The sequence below is a fragment of the Polypterus senegalus genome, chromosome 12 (assembly GCF_016835505.1).
Source record: "Polypterus senegalus isolate Bchr_013 chromosome 12, ASM1683550v1, whole genome shotgun sequence".
In the NCBI taxonomy this organism is placed as follows: Eukaryota; Metazoa; Chordata; class Cladistia; order Polypteriformes; family Polypteridae; genus Polypterus; species Polypterus senegalus.
The window spans coordinates 148,118,342-148,144,150 of NC_053165.1; the positions used below are offsets into that span (position 1 = coordinate 148,118,342).

Sequence of the window (25,809 nt, forward strand, 5' to 3'; positions counted from 1 at the left end):
ATAGTAATAATCCCACACGATTGGAGGGTCCGCTCGTCTGTAACGACTCCTCCATTTGGCGTGATCCACGGTTTCCTCTGGGGCAACACCAGCGATTTTCATGTCCTCCTTGATATAGTCCATCCAATGTTTCTTCGGTCTCCCTTGCGGGTGTCTGCCTTGGGGACTCAGGCGCAGTGCTGTTCTGGTCACTGAGTTCTCATCACCGTGGGTGACATGCCCATATCATTGTAGCCTTGCCTCACACATCTTTTCCATGATTGGTGCAACTCCCATCCATTTCTGGACATCAGAATTCATGACATGGTCCCATCTCATCAAACCAAGGCACCACCACACCATCCGCGTTTCCATCGCACTAAGAGTCCGTTTCGTGCTTTGCAGTAGCTGTCCAGCACTCTGAGACATAGAGGGCAACTGGGCACACCACCGTTTTGTATATCTTGGACTTAAGATGGTCTGGCACGTGGCAGTCACAGAGGACTCCGGTGATCTGAGATCCTTTCACCATCATTCCCATTTAATCCAACACAGGGACATTGATGACATAGCAGAAGTCTGACAATTGCTACTCCTCTAGAGCTGGCATAAGCCTTTAGGTGCCCTTGGTGACTAGTGTCTTTGTATCCAAATACACAGTTTGGAGGATACAGCTGTTACACCAATTTGTTATAAATGACTTGAATTTAATTCAGACACCCTATGACAAAGTTCAATAAAAATGCTTATTAGCATTGTAGGGGGCATCTTCAGACCTTCTGTTACATCTGGAAATCCACTCCGGGATGCAGGTTGGCGCTGTTGGTTACAACTTTAGCTCTTTTGATCTCAGAACCGAGGATCATTGACCTGAGGAGATCTGATGGTCACAACTGCCTCTCATCCAGAAGTCCTGGCTCTTCTGCCCCAGGACTCACATAAGAACCAGCTACACCAGGAGGGGTCTGTCACTTCGAGACTCATGTCTGCATAAGACACTTTACCTCAGGTGCTTCTTTTCTCTTTTTCATTGGCATTTGACCCTGCCAATTAAACCTTTGGTTTCCCAACCCTTTATGCTTGTGTTTTGACTTTCTTACGTGTACCCTCAAATACTGAATACTTTAAGTAACATGCAATAACAAGCAAATGAATAAAATCACAATAAAAAGGCATGGCAATGTTCGTTTTGGAGAGCATCAGCTTCTTCCTGCCATAGTCACCATGTCTGTTCAATGTCTTGCATATGGTAGACTCATGAATGGAGATGTTAACATCAGCAGAAGCTTCTTGTGAATAGCAAACTCAAAAAGGTTTATTGGTCAAAGTATTTCTAAACCACACCTCCATTCTCCACCTCCATTCTCCTTTCATTGGCTGGACTCCAATTAGCTTTTGCTGATGTCATCAGCCTAGGGGTTCATAGACTTTTTCAAACCCACACTGCTTGAATGATTGTGTAGTGTATTCAATATGTACAAGAACAAAACACAAAATGTGTGCATTGTTAGCTAAAACAGATAGATAGATAGATAGATAGATAGATAGATAGATAGATAGATAGATAGATAGGAAAGGCACTATATGATAGATAGATAGATAGATAGATAGATAGATAGATAGATAGATAGATAGATAGGAAAGGCACTATATGATTAGATAGATTGATATAGAAAGACACTAAAAAATAAATAGACAGAGTGAAAGGCACTATATATAACATAGATAGATAGATAGATAGATAGATAGATAGATAGATAGATAGATAGATAGATAGATAGAAAGGCACTATATGATAGATAGATAGATAGATAGATAGATAGATAGATAGATAGATAGATAGATAGATAGAAATGAAAGGCACTATATAATAGATAGATAGATAGATAGATAGATAGATAGATAGATAGATAGATAGATAGAATGAATAAATACATAAATAGGTGGATAAGTAAGTAAACAAATAAATATATACACTTAGGTCCATAGATATTTGGAGAGAGACAACTTTTTTCTAATTTTGGATCTGTACATTACCACAATGAATTTTAAATGAAACAACTCAGATGCAGTTGAAGTGCAGACTTTCAGCTTTAATTCAGTGGGGTGAACAAAATAATTGCATAACAATGTGAGGCAACTAAAGCATTTTTTTAACACAATCCCTTCATTTCAGGGGCTCAAAAGTAATTGGACAATTGACTCAAAGGCTATTTCATGGCAGGTGTGTTCAAGTCCGTCGTTATGTCTTATCAATTAAGCAGATAAAAGGCCAGGAGTTGATTTGAGGTGTGGTGCTTGCATGTGGAAGATTTTGCTGTGAACAGACAACATGCGGCCAAAGGAGCTCTCCATGCAGGTGAAAGAAGCCATCCTTAACTTACGAAAACAGAAAAAACCCATCTGAGAAATTGCTACAATGTTACGAGTGGCAAAATCTACAGTTTGGTACATCCTGTGAAAGAAAGCAAGCACTGGTGAACTCGGCAACGCAAAAAGACCTGGACGTTCACGGAAGACAACAGTGGTGGATGATCGCAGAATCATTTCCCTTCACAACAGCCAACCAAATGAACAACACTCTCCAGGGGGTCGGCGTATCGATATCCAAGTCTACCATAAAGAGAAGACTGCATGAAAGTAAATACAGAGGGTGCACTGCAAGGTTCAAGCCACTCATAAGCCTCAAGAATAGAAAGGCTAGATTGGACTTTGCTAAAGAACATCTAAAAAAGCCAGCACAGTTCTGGAAAAACATTCTTTGGTTCAGAGACATACTGTCTGCTCAAATCCAGCTAAATGCAGTCAAATTGTTTGGGCAGCATTTCATGACACAGATGGACAATCACTCAAAACATACAGCCAAAGCAACCCAGGAGTTTATTAAAGCAAAGAAGTGGAATATTCTTGAATGGCCAAGTCAGTCACCTGATCGTAACCCAATTGAGCAGGCATTTCACTTGTTGAAGACTAAACTTCGGACAGAAAGGCCCACAAACAAACAGCAACTGAAAGCCACTGCAGTAAAGGCCTGGCAGAGCATTAAAAAGGAGAAAACCCAGCATCTGGTGATGTCCAGGAGTTCAAGACTTCAGGCTGTCATTGCCAGCAAAGGGTTTTCAACCAAGTATTAGAAATGAACATTTTATTTCCAGTTATTTAATTACTTTTGAGCCCCTGAAATGAAGGGATTGTGTTAAAAAATGCTTTAGTTGCCTCACAGTTTTATGTAATCTTTTTGTTCACCCCACTGAATTGAAGCTGAAAGTCTGCACTTCAACTGCATCTGAGTTGTTTCATTTAAAATTCATTGTGGTAATGTACAGAACCAAAATTAGAAAAAAGTTGTCTCTGTCCAAATATTTATGGACCTAAGTTTATACACACATGCTAACACATACACAGTTGTGTAACTATAAAGCAAGAAAATTAAAAAGAAAGAAAACTCCTGACTTGGCAGTCACAGTCACAGTGAGGGATTATGCAGACATATTACTCTTGGTATAAAGGATATATATATAAGTTTATGAATTGTTCTAGACAGATACATTATAGTGACTTACAAGTGGAATGTTTCATTATACTTGGGGCACCAAGTGTTGCTTTTCGTTTTTGTACTGAACTTGCGTTTTCTGTCGCTGAGGTTCGGGCCCATGATGGTGACTTCCACAAACGGACGGAACATTGTGTTTGTTTGCCAGTTTATGTTATTCACTGCCACAACTGCAAAGAAGAAAACGAGAAAAAAATAAGTTAGACAGAGCCATCAGTTAAGGTATTCAATTCAGTATGGCAACTCTTTGCTGATTAGATGTCAAAATGCACCACTGAGCTTTCTGCTACAGCTTTTTCTCCTTGGAATTTCTTCTTCTTCCCTATCGCATATTTCTTTGCACAAGGGACTCACAAGTCTTCATTTCTGACAGCGCCAGTGTCTGTTTGTGTGGCAACAGTGAAAGCTGTCAAATGTTAGAAAATGAAAAATTTAAATAATCCTAAGCGGCCATAAACATTTTGGTCACGTTGTATCCAAAAATCTACCTGAGCACGTAGTATCATTGGCATGTGAGACTTGTAGCGGTAGTACTAAATCATCTCAATTTATAGACAGTTTGTCTAATTATGAACTGATGAACATCTAAACTCTTTAAAATGACTTTGTAATTTTGTGTGTGCTGCTTAAATAAACAATAGATTATAAAGAGAGAAATCTCAACAACAAAGGGGAAGTGTGGGGGAGTGTTGGAGATTTAAATTTGATGCTGTCATGGAGTACACAACCTGCCACCCATACTTTAAGTGTGACAGCTTTCTTTCTTTCTTTCTTTCTTTCTTGTTATATTATTTTGACTGTCAATATTCCCAGTGGATCATAGTGCTGACCATGTTCTTGTAGGAGATGTTCCTATGACAATGTTTACCTGGGAGGACCACCACTTACGGTGACAACAGGAACAAACTCGATTGCATTGCGTTTGCTACTCTCACCACCGTCCACTGCACATTCATGCTGGCCGTCGAGCCGCCCCCGCCAGAGATGGTGAACATGCGCCATCAGCAGCCACAGCACACAGCAACAAATGTTTTATGCTGATTTATGCACGAAACCATAACTATGTGTGCTTTTCCAAAAAAAAAAAAATTCAGCCCTGAAAGAGTTAAATAGCTGTATGGACATCCCACCCCACCACATTAAGCTGTCTGCTATGTTGGGGCTGAGTGTGCCTTATAATGCACTGATGTCTCATTTCTGTAGTCTGAAAATTCAGCAGAGTGAGATTACTGCGCCCTAATATGGACCAGCACCTCATTCACGGGTGCTTCCTGACTTGTCGTCGAAACGGCCCAAGTGGACCCCACTCTGCCTATAAAGTATAATCACAAGACCTGTTGGGTGGCACTTACTTTTAACTGTGACTTTATGCTCCCCTGTACCAGGGTGAGTTAGAAGATCCACATGAATGGATATTTCACCCAATGATGCACTGGCAGACTGACCTATAAGATAAAATAAAAATAGTTCAATATTTGGCAAGGGCAATTATTTAATCCACCAGCCCACCTAACAACAGACAATTAATGAAGCAGTGTGTCACATACACAAAATATACAAATTAGTCAATATCCCATTTTGATGAACTGGTACCCGACTCATGCCCAACAATACGTCATCAGACTTGGTATTTAGACAGATTGGAACCTGACTTGTGACCAACGTCATCAAACTTGGTATTTTGACAGATTGGTACCCAGCTTGTGCCCAACAATACATCATTAGACTTGGTATTTTGACAGATTGGTGCCTGATTTGTGCCCAACAATACATCATCAGACTTGGTATTTTGACAGATTGGTACCTGATTCATGCCCAACAATACACCACAAAACTTGGTATTTTGACAGATTGGTACCTGACTTGTGCCAAACAATACATCATCAAACTTGGTATTTTGACAGATTGGTACTTGACTTGTACTTAACAATACATCACCAAACTTGGTAATTTGACAGACTTGTTCCCAACTTGTGCCCAAAAATACGCTATCAAACTTGGTATTTTGATGGGCATGTACCCAACTTGTGCCCAATGCAGCTGGTATAGTTAATCGCATGCTGAACATTTGAAGAGGATTAACCAAGTTTACATTTGTCATGCCATCATCCAACTCCTAATCATTCATAAAATCGTAAAAATAATAAATCAGCCAATTAACCAATCCAAAGCTCCGAAAACCATCCAATCCCTTTATCCAATTAGGTAAGCACTGAAGTAATCAACTGACGTACAAACAGCAAACTGTTCTGTCAAGCTGCTCATCCATCACACAGACAAAACAAAATCATTCAATTCATCCAGTCAATCATCTACTAGTCACATAACTGGTCACCCAGCATACCAACCAGCCAAGCAATCAGCAAACCAACCAACCAACGGGTAACTCGAAAAGGCCACTACACCAGCCAGCCAATCACCCAGCAAAGAAGAGCAGGGAGCAGCGACCCACTTCTTAAGGGCTGAAGGTGTACCTGGGTCTCAAACCCACAAGAGGCTTTCTGCACAATATGGAGACCGAGTTTTACAACAGTGAAGTGCTGGTGAATTGACTAAGAAGTTGGACAAGGAAAAAGGAGTGGGACGCCCTTCCATGTCCACTACCGACAACAACACAACATTGAGCAGGTCTGTACAAACCAACGAGTGGCTCTCAATGCAGCAGTAAATCACATGTAAACTAACCATGGTTCATATGACTTCATCCATAGCAGACCTAATTTTCATAAAGTCTGTCCAAGATGGGTTAAGGAGGAGAACAAGTGCAAAATCATCTAACCACCTGTCAATGCTCATTGGGCCACTACGGTAATGAAGATGTTGCATTTTTTAAGAGAATCGTAACTGGAGGTGAAAAATGGACGCATCACTTCAAACTGTAGAGCAAACAGTAGAGTATGGAATGGGAACATCCGGGATCACCAGCCAAAAAAAAAAAACAATCTGCAGGGGAAAGTGAAATTCCTAGAGGTTTGGGACTCAGAAGGAACGTTATCAGAAAAGGAGCACAGCTGTGAACACCGCGATGCTGTGCGACGAGCTGAAGCCTGCAATCCGAAGCAAACGCTGAAGGTTTGTTGCTATTGCACGACAATGCGTGTCCACATACTTGAGCCCATACTGTTAAAACATTTAAAAATCTGGGATTTAAGGTCTAGGACCCTCCACTGTATGACCGTGATAATCTTGGATTACCATCTATTGCAGTGGTCTCAGACTCTGGTCCTGGGGGGCCACAGTGGCCGCAGGTTTTCATTGTAACCCTTTTCTTAATTAGTGACCTGTTTTTGCTGCTAATTTACTTCTTTTTTGAAGTTAAGTTGAGTTGCTCTTGAACACTAAGACCCCTGAATTATTTATTTTTCCTTAATTAGCAGACAAACAGTAATGAGATACAAAATGAGTCCAAACAGGACCAGCAAACCATGTCCATTATGCAATATCTGAAAATAAAGAAAGGTGGAGGTCTCAGGAATGCAGGACCCCAAAACATTTACACAGAGCTCTTAAAAAAGAGAAGATCAACAATTTCGGACATTTCTGCTATTACACAATGAGAGCAATGAGTTTAATTAACGACAAGACTCGGTGCCGATTTAAGCAACTGGTTGGAGTTTGAGGCCTTGACTTAGTTGGTCTTCTGTTGGCTCACTCACTTCACATCTCTTTTCTGTTTGGGTGCCATTTAGGAAAAGAAATGAAGCAATTCAGAGCCACAAATCCTAAAAACAAGTCAATTATAATGAAAAGAGAAGGAGTTATGAGCAGCAAAAACTTTTCACCAATTAAGAAAAAGGTTAGAATGAAAACCTGCAGCCACTGCGGCCCTCCAGGGCTGGAGTTTGAGACCACTGGTCTATTGGGTACACTTAAAGATGTTGTAAGAGGTCGTCACCATTCCACAAACCAGCAGGTGAAAGAAGTGGATCATGAGAGGCCCACCAAAAATGTTTTTGGTTTATTTTTGGTGGAATTCTTGACAAAGCTCATTGAAAAGCAAGGAGACTATTTTGAAAAATGATATGTCTGCATGTTCTCTACTTATGCCCTGTGGTCCCCGACCGGGCCAGGAGGACCAGAGGAGGGCTTGTGCCTCCTCCAGACCGCGAGAGGGCATCCGTCCTGGTTAGGTTGGGGCCTCGGGTACAGGGCTTGGAAGCCCAGCCCTGTAGGGGCCCGTGGCCACCACCAGGCGGCGCCCAGGTGCCTGAGGAACCCTGAAGCCCAGCACTTCCGCCACACCAGGAAGTGCTGGGGGGAAGACGACAGGGGACACCCGGAAGGCTTCCGGCTGTGCAGCCGGCACTTCCGCCACACTGGGGTGTGGCTAGGACTGATTGCCAGGAAGCAGCTGGAGCCCATCCGAGTTCCTATAAAAGGGGCCGCCTCCCTCCAGTCAGCAGTGGATGTCGGGCGGTAGTAGACAGAGCTGGAGCGAGGACTGGAGGCGGCCAGGAGAAAGGCACAAAGGACTGTGAGCCTGGACTTTGGGGGATCGGTGCTGGAAGCACTGAGGTTTTGTGAGCACGTGACTTTTGTAAATAGTTGTACAATAAACGGTGTGTTGGGTGACAATATGATGTCCGTCTGTCTGTGTCCGGGTCAAAGTTCACAGCCCTAAAAAATATTTATAAACAGAGTACAGATAATCATTGACATACCTCTTGTATGATGCTCATGCACTTTGAATTGCTTCCATTCAATAGCACCTCCAGCTGGCCATTAATGGTGTTGCTACCCTGCTCCATTCACAGTTTCCACGTCTTATGCCTGAGCTGCCTGAGCTGCCTGGGCCTTTTGACAACAACCATCCAATCCATGTTAGCTGTTTGAGAAGATTTCTTTACTGGCTGCACTCTACAATTATTAGTAATCAAACTCTTTCATTACCACAAGCCCTAACACTGAAGCTCTGCTTGGTGAGCAAGGCCAAAATGGAGTGGAGTAAGATATGCAGGTTTGGAATCCTTCAGTCAAAGATGACATCATGACTAAGTAAAACAGCTTAGCCTTTGGTACAAAGCTGTAAAATGAATATTAAATGAGGGCCTCTGAGCATTAAATTGTGTAAAATGTGGTCTGACGAACAACTGGGGATTATAATGCGAATTAATAAAACGTGACCTCGCCAAGTGTGCCTACTGCTGAGTGCCCCTCGGCTAATCTGAAGTAATTGCAATTAGTAAAGTAATGAATAACAGTGCAAACAAATAATCCACAACTGCATGGCTGATGCCAAATTTGCATAAAGGCATCGTGAAATGTGAAGGGGAAGAGAGTGCAGAGCGTCTTAAAGTCTGTGAAATGAAAACCCTGGTAGCCTGAAATATAAATCTTGTCCCTGGGATTATGAATCCGCTGTCAGTTGGACGTCTGCTTTAATAGATGAAATGCACATTACAACATTTACTTAGACTTTCCAAACACCTTTGACACCAAAGATTAATCCTGAAGTTAAATAGCATGGCAGTTGATAGTCTTGTATGACGCTGCATTGTGAGCAAGAAAAAAGGGGACTACAAATCAAAGCAGACCACTCAACTGAGGTATGTCTTAAGTGGACTACAGATTCAAGAAGACCACTCAACCAAGGTGTGTCTTAAGGGGACTACAGATTCAAGGAGACCACTCAGCTGAGGTGTGTCTTAAGTGGACTACAGATCAAAGGAGACCACTCAACCAAGGTGTGTCTTAAGGGGACTACAGATCAAAGGAGACCACTAAACCAAGGTGTGTCTTAAGGGGACTACAGATCAAAGGAGACCACTCAACCAAGGTGTGTCTTAAGGGGACTACAGATTCAAGGAGACCACTCAACCAAGGTGTGTCTTAAGGGGACTACAGATTCAAGGAGACCACTCAACCAAGGTGTGTCTTGAGGGGACTACAGATCAAAGGAGACCACTCAACCAAGGTGTGTCTTAAGGGGACTACAGATCAAAGGAGACCACTCAACCGAGGTGTGTCTTAAGTGGACTACAGATTCCAGGAGACCACTCAACCAAGGTGTGTCTTAAGGGGACTACAGATCAAAGGAGACCACTCTACCAAGGTGTGTCTTAAGTGGACTACAGATCAAAGGAGACCACTCAACCAAGGTGTGTCTTAAGGGGACTACAGATCAAAGGAGACCACTCAACCAAGGTGTGTCTTGAGGGGACTACAGATCAAAGGAGACCACTCAACCAAGGTGTGTCTTAAGTGGACTACAGATCAAAGGAGACCACTCAACCAAGGTGTGTCTTAAGGGGACTACAGATCAAAGGAGACCACTCAACCGAGGTGTGTCTTAAGTGGACTACAGATTCAAGGAGACCACTCAACCAAGGTGTGTCTTAAGGGGACTACAGATCAAAGGAGACCATTCAACCAAGGTGTGTCTTAAGGGGACTACAGATCAAAGGAGACCACTCAACCAAGGTGTGTCTTAAGGGGACTACAGATTCAAGGAGACCACTCAACCAAGGTGTGTCTTAAGGGGACTACAGATCAAAGGAGACCACTCTACCAAGGTGTGTCTTAAGTGGACTACAGATCAAAGGAGACCACTCAACCAAGGTGTGTCTTAAGGGGACTACAGATCAAAGGAGACCACTCAGCTGTGGTGTGTCTTAAGTGGACTACAGATTCAAGGAGACCACTCAACCAAGGTGTGTCTTAAGGGGACTACAGATCAAAGGAGACCATTCAACCAAGGTGTGTCTTAAGGGGACTACAGATCAAAGGAGACCACTCAACCAAGGTGTGTCTTAAGGGGACTACAGATTCAAGGAGACCACTCAACCAAGGTGTGTCTTAAGGGGACTACAGATCAAAGGAGACCACTGAACAGAGGTGTGCCTCATTGTAGTTCATCACTGCTTGGTGACGCTCTTACTAATTTGTGGTAAACTCCTGATTTACTGGTGATAGTGGAATTGGAGAAATACAAGTGAGGTGTAAAACAAGAAGAATAGAATAAAAAATAACACTGGACAAATACCTGAGAAAAGAAGCCTAATGAAGAGAAGTGCAATGGCCTGCCTGAAGATAACATCCACCCAATTTTCTCATTCAGTTCTTGCTCACAGGTAGCTGGTGCCTATTCATTCAGTATTGGGTGCAAGGTGGGAACCAACCCTGGATACACACACACACACACAATGGGCTAATTTAGCATTCAACAGATGTCCAGTACATGGTACTCCCATGAACACCCTCACCAGAACTGATTCTTACCATCAATGCCTTGTACTTTTTTTCACCAGGTCAGTGGCGTTGGAATGGGCACTAGAATGGGACCAAGCTATGCTAATGATGTAATGAAAGAGTATCTCTATTCTTCCTATTTAGGCTTTGTGCAAGACATGTACAAAAGATGTATCAACCATTGTGTTGGTTGCTCCAGAAGCCAGCTACAGGAAATTAGTTACGATTTTACTAGTTTTAATCCATTTCTCAGGTTTACAGTTGCCATTTCCACCACCACAACTCTACCATTTTTAGATATTGGTCTTTCTAACAGGTTTCCTGGATTCAAAACATCTGTGTATTTACAAGCCAACTGACTCACACAGTTACCGTTTTTACAGCGCCTTCCATCCTTGGCATACTGAAAACTCTCTACTTCTTTCATATTCCCTTACACTCCACCTCTGCGGTGATGATACTGTCTTCTGCAATGAAGCACTCAGAACGAGGAGTTTCTTAATTAGAGAAGTCAGCCACTGGAATTCATTAATGATTTGACTTGTTTCCATCCATCTCTCAGGATTATAGGCAATGTTCCACTACTACAGCTCTACCATTTTTAAATATCAGTCTCTCAGCTTTTCAGGACTTCAATGTTCTGTCTATTACAAGCCGACTGACGCACACAGTTATAGTGTCTTTCATCCCTGGCAAACTAAAAACTCTTTCACAGCTCCTTAGACTGCAACACTTCTATAGTGACGAGGTTGACTTCTACAATGAAGCCCTCAGCATGAGAAGTTTCTTCACTGACAGAGGATACCCTTCTCATATTATGGACAGGGCCCTCAATCAAGCCAGGAGTAGACCCTTGTAACATCCACTCTAAGAAGAACCCCAATAATCAAACCTGCATACCATTGGTCATCCTATTCCATCCTAATATTCCATTCCATAAGTGCCAGCAGAAGTTTAAAACACTCCAGGAGAAGGCTGAATTACTGGATTTGCTCCAGGCACTAAAGTTATGCTGCAGTAGCGTGCCACTATGGTATTAATGAAAGCACCACACACTACATAAAGAAGAACGGCAGCAGTGATCTGGAGTACCGTATCTGTAAGTTTCTGTGATACTGCCAAAAAGGTAACGACCGTAAGGAATAAAAATATCGTCAGGATGGAATCTGCCTTGGCATTGTGGATCACCGACTGCAGGAAGAACAACATCCCCTTGGACGGTAACATCATCCGTGAGAAAGCACGGAAATTGTACCAGCAGTTTGCTACAGGAGACAATGTAGTAGCTTCCCATCACAATGTTCCTGAAGCCTATAAAGAAAAGCCAGCACGAAACTCCACCAGAAGAAGACCCGTCCAAAGATACGACTCCTCCTGAAGCGCCTGAAGAAGAGGCGCCACCCGAGGAGTTTTAAATCCTCTGCATCGTATTGAACAGCTACATCATCATCATCATCATCAATATCATTCATCATGGTGAGTACTCGTACATTTTACTGCTACTTATAGCAAAGAAAATGACAGTGCATACCAAAGAAAACGCGCTTGCATGAATTACAGTATGTATAGTGGTAACATTGCTATTTTACGTTCTAGCACTGCGGGAGACATAGCAATACAGTACTGTACAGTATACGGGTTTACCTTTACATTCTGTTTTTAGGTAATGTATTAAGGTAATTTTTAAGTAATTTATTAATGTATTAAGCTGAGTTTGCAAAGAAATTAAAGTGCTTTGGGGGCATACTGTATTTAGGGTTTAAACTATAAAAATAGGCATTTTTAACCACATCCAAAAGTCACGGTTTTTCACAATTTGCGGGCGCTCTAGGAATTTAACCAACTTGAATTTTGGGTGTGTACTCTATCTTATAATACGTCTTAGGCATGCAAAACCCATTTTCAGATTTAGTATCCACAGTCATAATGCATCTTAACAAACTGAAAAGTGGATTTTGAGCGACCTCCAAGAGTTACGTTGGTTATGCTGTAATTCTGACATGCTTCATGAATGACAAATTGGAAAACTTAATGGTAAATACTGAATGTCACCATTTCAATCATTCTTGACTTTGCATTCCCCCAACTCTTAAAAAAAAAAAGCTTTACAAAACAAGATTTATATGTTTTGGTTTTGTTGTTTCTTTGTCGTCGCACAGTTTCCAATATCACAGTAAACACATGACATGCTCAGGGCAAAGCCATATATAATTACAATTCAGGTCATCAGTCCCGTGATACATCTTCTCCTCACCCCGTGTGACATGTCTTACTCAGGTAAATTCATTTCTGTCTTAAAGTGACAACTGACAGGCAGAAGAATAATAGAAATGCTACTCCTAATAAGAAGAATTATGTATTACTGTCTGCTTCTGCACAAGCTACTTAATGTCATGAATGCAAAAAAAAAAGCCCTGAAATATGATATCTTGACTCTTCTGGAAGCTGCAATTCCAAGACGGCTGACCGACCTCAATATTCGCCAGTGACGGATTTGGCTTATGATAACTAGGTGTCTAGAGTGATGCATTTGAAAATAAATGCCTTAAACGCTTCACGTTGAACACGGCAGAGTAATCCAGCTCTCAGGAAACATTGCAATTTACTTATGGCCAAGGTTACCCAGATTAATTAATGCTTGTTTAGGTAAGTTCATGATGGTGGCACCCTTCGTGGCAGAAGAGCTCACATTCTGAGTTTGGGAAAAGAAATACATTTAGATTGAGAGCGGGCAACATTCAGAAGCCATTAAAATGGCTGAAATGTATTTGAGCTGCATTGTAAAACATATACAGTTGAAACTACCATGCCAAAGAATAAAATATCTATAGAATAAATGAAGGATATGCACTACTCTGACAGGAAATGGAAATCTAGAATTTTCAGAGGAAGGAACAATATAAGGCAATAAGCAATAAGGCAATCCAATTCAATTTTAAAAGGCATGTCTATCAAAAAAGGACTAAACACTCGAGGATACCTGCTGAAGGCTAAGGGTAGCACATTTAATGGAAAAATAAAACCAGAAACAAAGAGTTTGAGACTTAAATGGCTGAAGAGCGGACTTTGTGGTCTAAGAAACAAGTAATTACTAGAAGAATGTAGTCCTTAGCTAATCAAAGAATAGTAATGAAGACCATCTCTTGGCTGTTTCTTGCATTGTTGGTCAATACTGAAACAGAGTAACACGATATACATATACAGTAGCATCCATCTTCTAACACACTTCTCTACTTAAGGGTAAAGGGGCATATAATATACATATGCCACATAATAATTGTCTGTCTGTCTGTTTGTCTACCTATTGATCTATTGTCACACATATGCACATGGGAGGCAGCTAAAGGGCCTGAATGAGGGTAATTCCATTGGCAGACCTGCCGACTGATTAAAGGAAATTCCACCTGGGTCCAATTACCTCACTTCTGGTTCCAGCACTGATGACCTCACCTTCGGTTTCCAGCCCTGATGACCTCACTTCCTCTGCTCTTCCTTAAAACTGCCATCATTGCCTCCTTAAGTCATTACTGTTTGGACTTGTATCTGCACACAATGTCCTCCCAATTTAACACTTCTATCTATCTATCTATCTATCTATCTATCTATCTATCTATCTATCTATCTATCTATCTATCTATCTATCTATCTATCTATCATATAGTACCTTTTCTATCTATCTATCTATCTTCTATCTATCTATCTATCTATCTCTCTATCTATCTATAATGGTAGTAATGACCATCAGCCCTCAGGGTGACCGAAAACCTCTAAGAGAAAACAGGAAGGAGGAAGTTTAAATCATAAACCATTTATTCTCTTTGATGAGGGACCAGTCCTATTACAGGACACTGTAACTAGACGCACACAGCTTACTGTAACAAGATGCACACTGCTTTTCTGCTAGCTGAGGTATTTTTATATACTAGTAAAAGTTACAAAATTAGATTACTTACATCATACAAAGTTTTTTAATTGTGTCCCCCTCCCCTCCACTGATCCCCTTCTGGATGACCCAGATGAATATTCTTTTGTGTGAGCATTTTGAATCTGAGTGTGAGTGATTACTCTGTCCTATTATTATATTTTTAATAGTCATGAAGTCTGAATTTTATATCTTAAAGAAATTAAGCACACTTAGCAAAGTTTATCATATAATGTAATGCTGCTTGCATCCTCTCTCCGCTGCCCCAGAAAGTATTACATTACATAATAAATTACATTACATAATTCAGACTACTGTACTCAACTATTAAAAATATCATAACATCTATCTATCTATTATATAGTGCCTTTCATATCTATCTATCTATCTATCTATCTATCTATCTATCTATCTATCTATTATATAGTGCATTTAGTGCATTTCCTATCTATCTATCTATCTATCTATCTATCTATCTATCTATCTATCTATCCAATAGCTGGCGACAACTTTCTACCTTTTGTACAAAATTCCAACATTCATAAAGAGTATAAAGCATGACCTCACACCATTATGTCTGTTTTGGGATATCCTGACGTTTTCCTTTTCCAAACCTTTTTCTAACTGGAATATGTTGTCTGCTTAACAAGAGTGCCCGGTCTTCTTCTAAGTGTCACTTTACAGAGGCTTACATTCTGACTGTGACGGCACCTACAGGGATCACTGGTTCTCCCCTCTTCTTGGTCGCTTTTGTACCATCAACTTCTCTCTTTCTTGTATCTTTCCTAGCTAATCTATTTTAAGAGCTGCACATTTCGTGTGTGATCATTTTCTTTAAACAAAAGTATGCACTCATTCATAAATATTGTATGATATTTCTGAAGGAGGCTCGATTATAAATCACACACTATACATATAGGTTCTTCAAAGGCATTTTGTATTTTTAGTCATTTTCTTCATGTGGCTATACATACTGGCAGTGTCACTCATGTCACTTCACTGTCCCTTGTCAGAATGATTGGTGGTTGGTTAACTATAAGTTGTTGCATAAAAAGATAAACTTGTTGAAGTTTTTGAACACAACATCAGGTTTATCAGCAGGATAAGGCATTTTCTCTGACATTTTTGGTTTGAAGACACACAATTGTGTTGCTGAACAAAGAGTCACTGTTGCTCGGAGGAGACATTTAAACAGACTGGAACTGTAATTCATTGTTTTGTGTTAGTAAAGCCTCCTTTAAGCACAGAAAAGGTAACAAGCCACAGGTACGTGTGATTTTCAGTCAATCCTGTTCATTGCCAATGTCATCTCCTCACCCAACCCCAGTGACCTCCTCATGGCAGCCCCTACTACTGCCCTTCACTCACAGGTCCTGCTTCATCTGCTGATCCAATTAGAGTTTCAAGTCTAAATCGAGCTCAAATCATTCCTCGTCACGTTCACTACACGTGGATGGAGCACACATTTTTAAATGGTACAACAGTAAAATGACTTTCCAATGAAGACAATAAGGGATAGAGTTTGCTTTCTGCGTTACCTTGGGTTTTCTGTGTGCATATATATTTCTTGATCAAGGCATCAGTAGTTTGTGTGTAGAGGCTAAGGGCGTATCTCAAAGACTGCAGATCGGGGCTTTTTTCCAGAAAAGTCTTCTTGAGTCCATTTCCGCCTGCATGAAAGTATTGCTAGAAAGAAAGAAAAAAAAAATAGAAAGACAGCAGATTATATTTCTTGAAACAAATCTGCTGAATAATTCATTGACTGAAAGTCCTCAGTGTTGGTGTGTCAGAGAGAGGATGTACAGCATTGGTCATAATGGCACTCAGTTTTGTCTTCATTCTCTACATCTCTACTATCTCCAGGGGGTCCACAGTGCGCCCCATAACTGAACCTGCACTTTAACCAGCTTGTTAATTTGGTGGGCCTCTCTTGAAGTGACGTTACTGATCCAACACATCACTGGCCATCACAGAGTTCTAGAAGATGGGAGGAATGTCATAACTCACATTAAAGAAGCACAATCTTCTAAGAAATAAAGTCTTCTCTTCCCCCTTTTATATAGTTACTCTATGTTATGTGACAAGTCCAGCCTGTCTTTGATATGGACCCCCACATCACCACATTCACATCTACTCCCTGAACAGTGACCGGGCATAGTGGGTCTTTGGGGTGGCAAAAGTCAATATTCTATTCCTTGATTTTGGTGATTATATACAGTATATATATTTGCACCAAAGAAACAAAGTTCCTCCCCCTGAACCCCCATCCTCTGTCTCATCCTCCTTATCAATACACCCCCATTTCTGCAAGTAACATTACCTGCTGCTATGTTACAGTACTTAACTCAGAAAAAGTGCCATAACATAGAGGATTTCACAATAAAATAAATTAACTGAGACTTAATAAAGTAGGGAAAAAAATAAGACAATGGCTTCTAACAAGTTGCTGGTGCCTCTAAAACACCATGATGCTGCTGTAGCTATGTCATGGACTTTTCCATCTTCTACATCCAGTTGTGTCTGAGATCCACTTAATTGCCAAAATGTGGGTGCAGGGAGGTGACAGAGAGCCCCGCTCCACAGGTGCTGGCTCAGCTCACCAGAAATGGCGCCAAGGGCAGCAGTGTGACACTCGGCTGAGTGGTACTGACTCCCAAGTTTAGGGACCTACATCTAACCTAGTCTCTATTTGGGGTCTGTCCTGTACCATACTTTTCTCCTTGGAAGCCCATTCTTCTAGGTCACCCATTAGAAGGTTGGCTACTCCAACACCATCTGGTGAGGGATGGCATCAAAGAGTGACATTCCTTGGACTAATGTTACTCCTCAGCTTGAACTTGTGTGCCACCATCACCACAAACAACACAGTAGATAAAGAAGGAGAAAGCAGGAGAGTCCTTGGTGCTAATGTGGTTTTTAACCATTGATTTTGTGCCTAAAAGAGTAGCAGAGACCAAACTGAATTGTGCAAACTTTTTAAACTAGTCCTCTATAACTGATAATAAATTGAATATCTGTCAGTGCTCATTGTAGGCACTGCCAGCAATCCCTGATCTGGCACTAGTCTACAGTATTGCATTGTAGTGTTACACACAAACCCATACTGACTCAGTTTACAGTCAACAATTAACCTCACAGGAGCGAATGTCAAGAGTATGGTTAGATAAATCAACACCCGTCTTCCAAAAGAAAATTCAGGACACATTACAATATGCATCATAGAGACCAATCTCATTGCTGAATGTTGATGTTAAGATAATCTCTAAAGTCTCAGCTAGAAGTGTTGAGAAAGGGCTTCCTGTATATAGATCATGTTTTTGCACCTTATGAACAATTACACTTCAAATTTAACTTCCCAGCAACACAATTTTCCACTACTTTCACATCAGAAATTTTGCTAAAAGAAACCTACCTACTTTTCCAGACCTCCCACCCATTTCTATTCTAGAAGAAATGCTGATCAGTCCTGAAGAGTCAGAGAGCACCTCAACAATATATAAAAACATTTTAAAGTCACTTCCTTTCAAAGATCCTAAGGTATGGTGGGTAAATGATCTTTTAATTAATATCTCAGAAAAGGATTGGAGGGCAGCCAAGCATAGAATACACTTAAGCTCCATATGCACAATGCCCTCAGTACTTAAACCTAAAATCTTTCATCAATCACATTTATCTCACTTAAAATTGTCCAAGGGCATGATCCAACATGTGAGCAGTGCAATCTTTCAGAATCAGTGGGCTACATGTTTTGGGAGTGCACCAATTCAATCGTTCATTTTCCACCAATTATCTGAAAATGGGTCACGGGGGGCAACAGTCTTAGCAGTGAGGCCCATACATCCCCTTCTCCAGCCACACCTGCCAACTTATTCTGTGGTATCCTAAGGTGTCCACAAGCCATCTGGGAGATATAATCCGCTATGCAAGCCCTGGGTCTTCCCAGGGGTCTCATCCCAGCTGGTCATGCCCATAGAACCTCCACACACATCAAATTAACATTGTTTTGGACAAAAAACTTTGAATGCTTATCGGACAGCCTTGGTGTCACAATCACTCCTAACCCATTAAAAGCTGTTTTTATTGAGCTCCCAGACGGGCTTAAAATGGAGAAGGACAAAGTGATTGTAATGGCTGACAACCACAATACTGGCATGTAGACATATCTTGCACAACTGGAAGAATCCCAGCCCACCAGTCATACGGCCCGCCTGCCAAGTTGTTTGCCTGCCTATGGTAAAGTCATCCCTGATGGAGGATCACAGGAATCATGGGAAAGAGGGGTTCTTTCATCGGAGCAACGTTTCAGCCGTGGCATGGCCAAATGGGGAGGCAGCTAGATGGATGAGGTCTCCAGGACTCTAAAAATATCCAAACCTAATTATGTCATATCATCTACTGTTAAACCGTACTTCTAAAATTTTTATTATTATGCTGTCTTAAGGATTTGTTCTGTTCTGTGTATTGTATTGTATTGTATTGACCCCCTACCTTTGAAACCCACTGCACGCCCAACCTACCTGGAAAGGGGTCTCTCTTTGAACTGCCTTTCCCGAGGTTTCTTAATACACTTCCTGTGTGATTTTGGGCTATAGAAAAATAAACTGTATTGTACTGTATTGTATAAGCCAGTGGGTAACTGGTATTCTGTACTGTTCTGAAATTGGAAGGAATCAAATTCTCACTTAGAGTATCTGTTCAAAACGTTTTAAAAATATGACAAGATCTAATTAATACAATTGTAGAATAAGCATTTATATCAGGGGTAAAAGGGTTCTTTCTTTCTTTCTCTAATGATTTTTGCCCCTGCTCTTGGCTCTCCTCTCTTTCACTCGACTGGGAGGTTGAATTCTGTTTTGTTAAGTTTTTGTCTCTTTTTTTTTTTTTAACTTTCTGATGTTCTCTTTTTCTTTTCTGTTGTATAAGTTCAACTGGATTGTATGCAAACAAAGAAGAAAAAGCAACACAGGCATGAGAAGATGGTGTAAATTTGGGATTGGCTGGCCCAGCGCTGTCTCAGCTATGGAATGGCCAATAGGGGGAGGCAGCTTGATGACTGAGGTCTCCAGGACTCTGAACAAATCCAAATCGCATTATGGGATATCATCTGCTGTTGAATTCTGCTCTGTACTTGAAATATTTCTATTGCACTATTACATTGTGTTCTGTTCTGTGTATTGTGTTGTATTGATCCCTTCTTTTGACACCCAATGCACACCCAACATACCTGGAAAGGGGTCTCTTTTTGAACCGCCTTTCCGAAGGTTTCTTCCATATTTTCCCTACTAGGGTTTTTTTGGGAGTTTTTCCTTGTTTTCTTAGAGAGTCAAGACTGGGGGGCTATCAGAAGGCAGGGCCCATTAAAGCCCATTGCGGTACTCCTTGTGTGACTTTGGGCTATACATAAATAAATTGTATTGTATTATATTGTAAAGTAGACCAAGACAGAGACCGGGCCTGACATTCACGTCTAGTAAGCCATGAAGCAGTAGTATTAACCGCTGCACCACCATGCTGTCCTCAGAGAATCTTCTCACTGTAACTGCAATACTGATCTGAAGCCGCGAGCCCCTTCGTGCAGGACGAGGCAACAGCTGGAAGTTAAATTACGCTTGGATGTTGGGGCGCACCAGCTGCTCAGCAGCGACCTGATTAAATGATTCCATGGAAACAACAGCACCAGCATTTTGTTCAAAATCAGATAATAAATTGCTTTTTTGTGACTGAAATTCACTTTTGAAGTAGGGAGGGTCAATTTTGTTTTGCTTTGCCAGGTACTTTATTTAAACTTCTATGATATTCTTCTAAGAATACTACTTCTGTTGTGACGGTATATTTCTAATAAATCATGGGAGAAAGGGATGCATTTCAGCAAAGCGCGCTATACAAAACTAAACCGAATTATAAAATGTAAACAGAGTTGTAGATCAAACATAATATGCAAGCAAAATATTAATATTACATTTTAAAAGAATTCAACAGAATTAAGAAAAAAAAATAACAGCATGGTAATCAAAAACTGAAAGTTAATCTTTAAATCTTTGGGTTTGTGCTACCATGCTGATTTCTGTTAACCAGAAATAATACGTTTAACCTTTATTTGTTTGGCTGTCACCTTTATCCAAAGCAACTTACAACATTTGAGGTCCAACTGGTTACTTTTTATAACTCCTATCATATTCTTCTAACAATGCTACTCTGGTCTGCTACTGTTGCAGTGTATTTCAAATAAATTATGGCAGAAAAGGGTTACTTTTACAAAGCGCACTATAGAAAACTAAACTGAATTACAAAATGTAAAACAGAGCTGAAGATCAAACATAATACACAGAATATTAATATTACATTTTAATTGAATTCAATGGAATAAAAAAAAAAAAGAAAGTTAATCATTTGGGTTTGTGCTATCATGCTGATTTCTTTTAACCATCAATAAAATGTAAATATTTATTTATTTGGCCGATGCCCTTTATCCAAAGCGACTTACAACATTTGAGATATAAATGGTTCCGTGTCTTTTCGTTTTCCAGTTGCAGCACAGGCAGGTGAAGTGACTTGTTTATGGTTCCCCAGTGTCAGTGGTGGGATTTGAACCCACAACCTGACTGAGGGTCTTAACTGCCCCACCACACTGCTGCCTATATGACAGTGTAGAACATTTCACCTCCACTGTTTACACAGGATGCACTTTAGCTGACAATGAATTCAAGAGAATTTCAGATGAGTCTTCAGAATTAATGGGACGAAAGATAAGAAAAAATGATGCAAACACCTGTAAGAGCCATTTTCCTAGTTCTATAAAGTTTATGAATATTTATTAGATGACAATAGAATTGTATTGGTATATTCCTGCCATTTCTAACAGCTTTGACTAAAACAATAATCTTCAGTTTGTAACAGCCTTGCCTTGAGTAAGGTATGGAAGGCATAAGGTTTTAAACCGTGCCTGGGCACAGGCCTATGTGCTAATCGGCTTACGGGCCTTTCGAGTGTGTGAAGTAAATATGTAAGAAAACAGCATTTAATTCACGTGCTGTGCCGTATGCTTAAAGCATACTGAAGAAGAAGCTAAGAATCTTTAAGTATATAAGAATTTAAGAATCTTTAAGTAGAGAAGAAGAAATAAAAAACTTATAAGTACAGAAATAACTAAAGTTTCTCAAGAAAAGGTAAGTTTAAGACAAGATACATTTTTACCTTTTTTTTTGCCTTTTATTCTACGTGTGTAACTATTTTTTCTTTTATTCTTGTGTGGATTATTTGCTTTTAACTTTCACTAAATATTTTCAGAATGAACTTTTGGACTGTGAGATTTCTTTAGACACGCGTTTTACCCGTGCTTGACCATACCTTATTTCGGCAGCTACAACACCCTTTACAGTTCAACAAAAAGGACATTAAATGCATTTTTACATGTAAGATCTTTTCTTTTCTGTTGAATAAGTTCAACTGGATGGTATGCAATGTTATTTTCTTAAGGAAAAGTAAAAGCAAGACAGACATGGGAAGAAGGTATAAAGTAGACAAACACACGAGACCAGGCCTGACATTCAAGTCTAGTGAGCTGTGAATCAGTAGTACTAACCGCTGCATTAAACACATTATTAAAGACTAGACATTAAGCCCGTTACAATAACGGGCGCTAGAACAGTAGTGCATAAACATTAGTAGGACCAGTCTATATTAAATGGCATTCTATTTCTTGTCAAAAATATTTCTGCAAGAAGCCTAAAGTAAAATAATAATAAAAATAAAATAGAAATGTATGACAATACAGTAAGTATAATTAATATTGCCTTAGTGTAAACCTTTGTAACAATCTGTAATACACAAAATCTGAAGAAGATATTTAGGAAAAATGTTCTATTTTTTTACCTCATTAAATGTTTCTATAAAATTTCATTATAGACAACATTTCTTGTAAATATTCTGTCTGAGTTTGGCAAGAGTTTGCCTTGTTCAGGACCATCTACAACCTTGGCAACAACATCTGGAAAACTTCTAACTCTTGATAATGCAACATATAACTGACCGTGGCTGAATGCTGGTTCTGGCAAGTAAATGCCAACTTTTTGTAAGGTTTGCTCTTCTGAGTCTTTCTCTTTTAGCGTTTTTCTGACGCTCATTTTCTTTTTCTTCAATCGATCTATTTGTTTGTATTTTTTTTTTCTTTGTCTTTCAGCCTTTCTTTTGTTGATGTTTACTTGTTGAGCTGACCGTTCTTCCAGGAAATGTTACTTATATAGGATTTGATTGTCTGTGTCTTTTGTCCTACTTGCTTTTTTATTTTGGGTGGCATGTTGTTAGTAGATATGTCTTTTTTTTCTCTTACAGTAATACTGGCTTGTATGTGGCTGTAATATGCGTCAGTGTATTGTGTGCCTTTAAATTTCTCTCGCAGTAATACTGGTTTGTATTTCTGTAAAATGCCTCTAATTTTCTCTGACAGTAATACAGTACTGGCTTTGATGTCCGTAATATGACTTTAATTTTCCGTCACAACAGTGGACAATCAGCCGAGTGTCCCCAGTAACTGATGTAATGTGTGGCATGCAGTTGATAATCGTGACTGTGTTTTCTCCCCAGCAAGTATTTTAATCTGTGCTGGCGTGTAGCTGATTATCGTATGTGTGGCGTCTCCCCAGCATTGGATTTTATGTGCACGGCCGCGACTACCTAATCAGCACTCTCCCCAGCAATGATGTCTTTTATTTGCTTATCATGTGGTGCCACGGCAAGGCCATTCACTGTGTGCCCAGCTTCCAGTGTGTGTGCGTCCAAGGTGCTGTGCGCATGGGCGGGGCACGGTGCGATGTGTGTCGCGGCCCCGCGCATACGCACTTCAGCAGAAGACACACACACGGACACCTGGACGCACACAGGGCTTTTATTAAAAAGGATAAGTGTTGAATTAATAATATGGGGATTAGTACAGTGATGCAAAACACCAAAAATACCACAATATAATAATATTTTTTTACATTTATATAGCACTTTTTTCACTACTCTTGGAGCCAATTCAACCACCACCAATGTGCAGCATCCACCTGAATGATGAGATGGCAGCCATTTTGTGCCAGAACGCTCAACACACATTAGCTGTTAGGGGGTAAAAGGGTGATAAAAAGAGAGCCAATTGGAGACAGGGGGTGATTAGGGGGGAAGAATCACTAATCTGTGGTGGGTGGCCAATTTAGTCAGGAAACATTGGGAACCACCCCACTCTTTATGAAGGATGCCCAAGGATCTTTAATGACCACAGAGAGTCAAGACCTTGGTGTTATGTCTCATCAGAAGGACGGTGTCACTTTTACAGCACTGTGTCCCGTCACAGCACTGTGGTATTAGCATCCACTTTCAGACAACGGAGCAAGCACTCCCTGCTGGCCTCACCAACATCACTTACAGCAGCAACTCAAGCTTTTCCTGGCTGGTCTCCTATCCAAGTACTGGCTGGGCCTGAATGTACTTAGCTTCAGGTGGATGGCCTCTTCTGAACTGCAAGCATTATGACTGCCAGATATTAAATCCTCCACGTTCACAAACATGGAGAAGAATATGTAAGCGTGCAATACCTACCTTAATTGTTGGCAACACAACTTCCATGACAGCACACTGTCTTGGTGTTAAACTTCTTGCTTCTTCTTTGATGACATGCTCCTGCAAATTCACCAAACAAATGAAAAAATAAATATCATTTTCATCTCTGTTTCATTTTAAAATATCTTTTAGCTGCAAACTTGCCCTTTAATGAATGGCTTTCTTCCTGCCACTTGCCCTGTCAAACCTGAAGCACAAAGTCCCCTCTTCACTGTAGACACTAACACTCGCTTATGTCACCCTGCACTGCTAAGCTGTTGTGCTGTGAGGCTCCTTTGATCACACAAGCGGGTGACCCTCAGAAACCCGTCTTCTGATTGGCTTGTGATTTTGGCTCTGCCAGATTCATCCTATCAGAGTTTCCTCCAGTTTCCAAATGCCTTTGGATAGTTTAGGACAGTGGTTCTCAACTGGTCTGGCTTTGGGACCCACCATCACCCACCTTAATGACAAGCCACGACCCAAAATTTTCAACTTCTCAAATTTATCGAATGAAAAGATGGTGCTGTTTGAACCTGAGATAGTAGAATAGAATATCACAGTATGCCAACACAAAAAAACTGATAAACCTAATGATAAACCAAAATGACCAGGAGGTGGCGACACCAGAGAGTCTGTTTTAACAGACTCAACAATGCTTTCATGCACAAATCTCTTATATATATTTCTCTTCTGGTTCGTCCTGCTTCCACTTCAAAACCAGTCCCGCCCACACACAGCTGACACGGCATTTCTCGATTCCTATTCGTCCTCTTCCAAATCCTTCAACATGCTGCCTGCAGCTCCTCTTCAACTCCTCTTCAAAACCCTTTCACGCAGCCTGCAGCCGACCCACACGGCATTTCTCGATTCCTATTCATCCTCTTCCACAAATAACTCAACCTCCTGGCCACAGACCATACTGTTTTAAAACAGGTAGAATGCCCAGAGGGGACTGGGCGGTCTCATGGTCTGGAATCCCTACAGATTTTATTTTTTCTCCAGCCGTCTGGAGTTTTTTTGTTTTTTCTGTCCCCCCTGGCCATTGAACCTTACTCTAATTCGATGTTAATTAATGTTGATTTATTTTGTTTTATAATTGTGTCTTTCATTTTTATATTCTTTAATATGTAAAGCACTTTGAGCTATTGTTTGTATGAAAATGTGCTATATAAATAAATGTTGTTGTTGTTGTAAAAAACAAGGGCAAATTTTTCACCAAATCTCTCCACTATTCGCTAACACTTCTACTTCTCCAGGATATAGATTTGTATGTTTTTGACACAGCGCAAGCTACTGAAGTACACTTACAAAATAAAGCAAACTCTGCATGCAGCGAAAATTTACTTCTCCAGCTAGATTCCATGTTCAGAACCATCAACCCTTTCGCACATGCGAAACACATGCATGAAATTGCTCACTCCAATCCAACAGCATCTGTACGAATGGATTTCAAGGAAAACCTTGCGCAGGATTTACGACGATACAATGCCCCGACTTGTCACACTGATGTTGCAGCGATTTTCGTCTGAGAAGATAGCGAACCTCCTGCCGAAAGTGACATTTGCATCTATCCCAGAGGCAATTCCTG

The 25,809-nt window shown here is 40.6% G+C and overlaps 1 protein-coding gene across 6 annotated transcripts in view; it reads right to left on the reverse strand.

Moving 5' to 3' along the window:
- Positions 1-25,809, reverse strand: part of LOC120539924 (protein unc-13 homolog C-like) — a 471,266-nt gene that overhangs the window by 9,758 nt on the left and 435,699 nt on the right. For all 6 annotated transcript variants that reach the window (XM_039770276.1, XM_039770280.1, XM_039770279.1 and 3 more), the window contains 4 exons: positions 24,219-24,299; positions 16,181-16,328; positions 4,885-4,977; positions 3,543-3,702 (listed from right to left, as the gene is read on the reverse strand). In XM_039770276.1, coding sequence (XP_039626210.1) covers positions 3,543-3,702; positions 4,885-4,977; positions 16,181-16,328; positions 24,219-24,299 — 482 coding nt within the window. The remainder of the gene's footprint in view (positions 1-3,542; positions 3,703-4,884; positions 4,978-16,180; positions 16,329-24,218; positions 24,300-25,809) is intronic.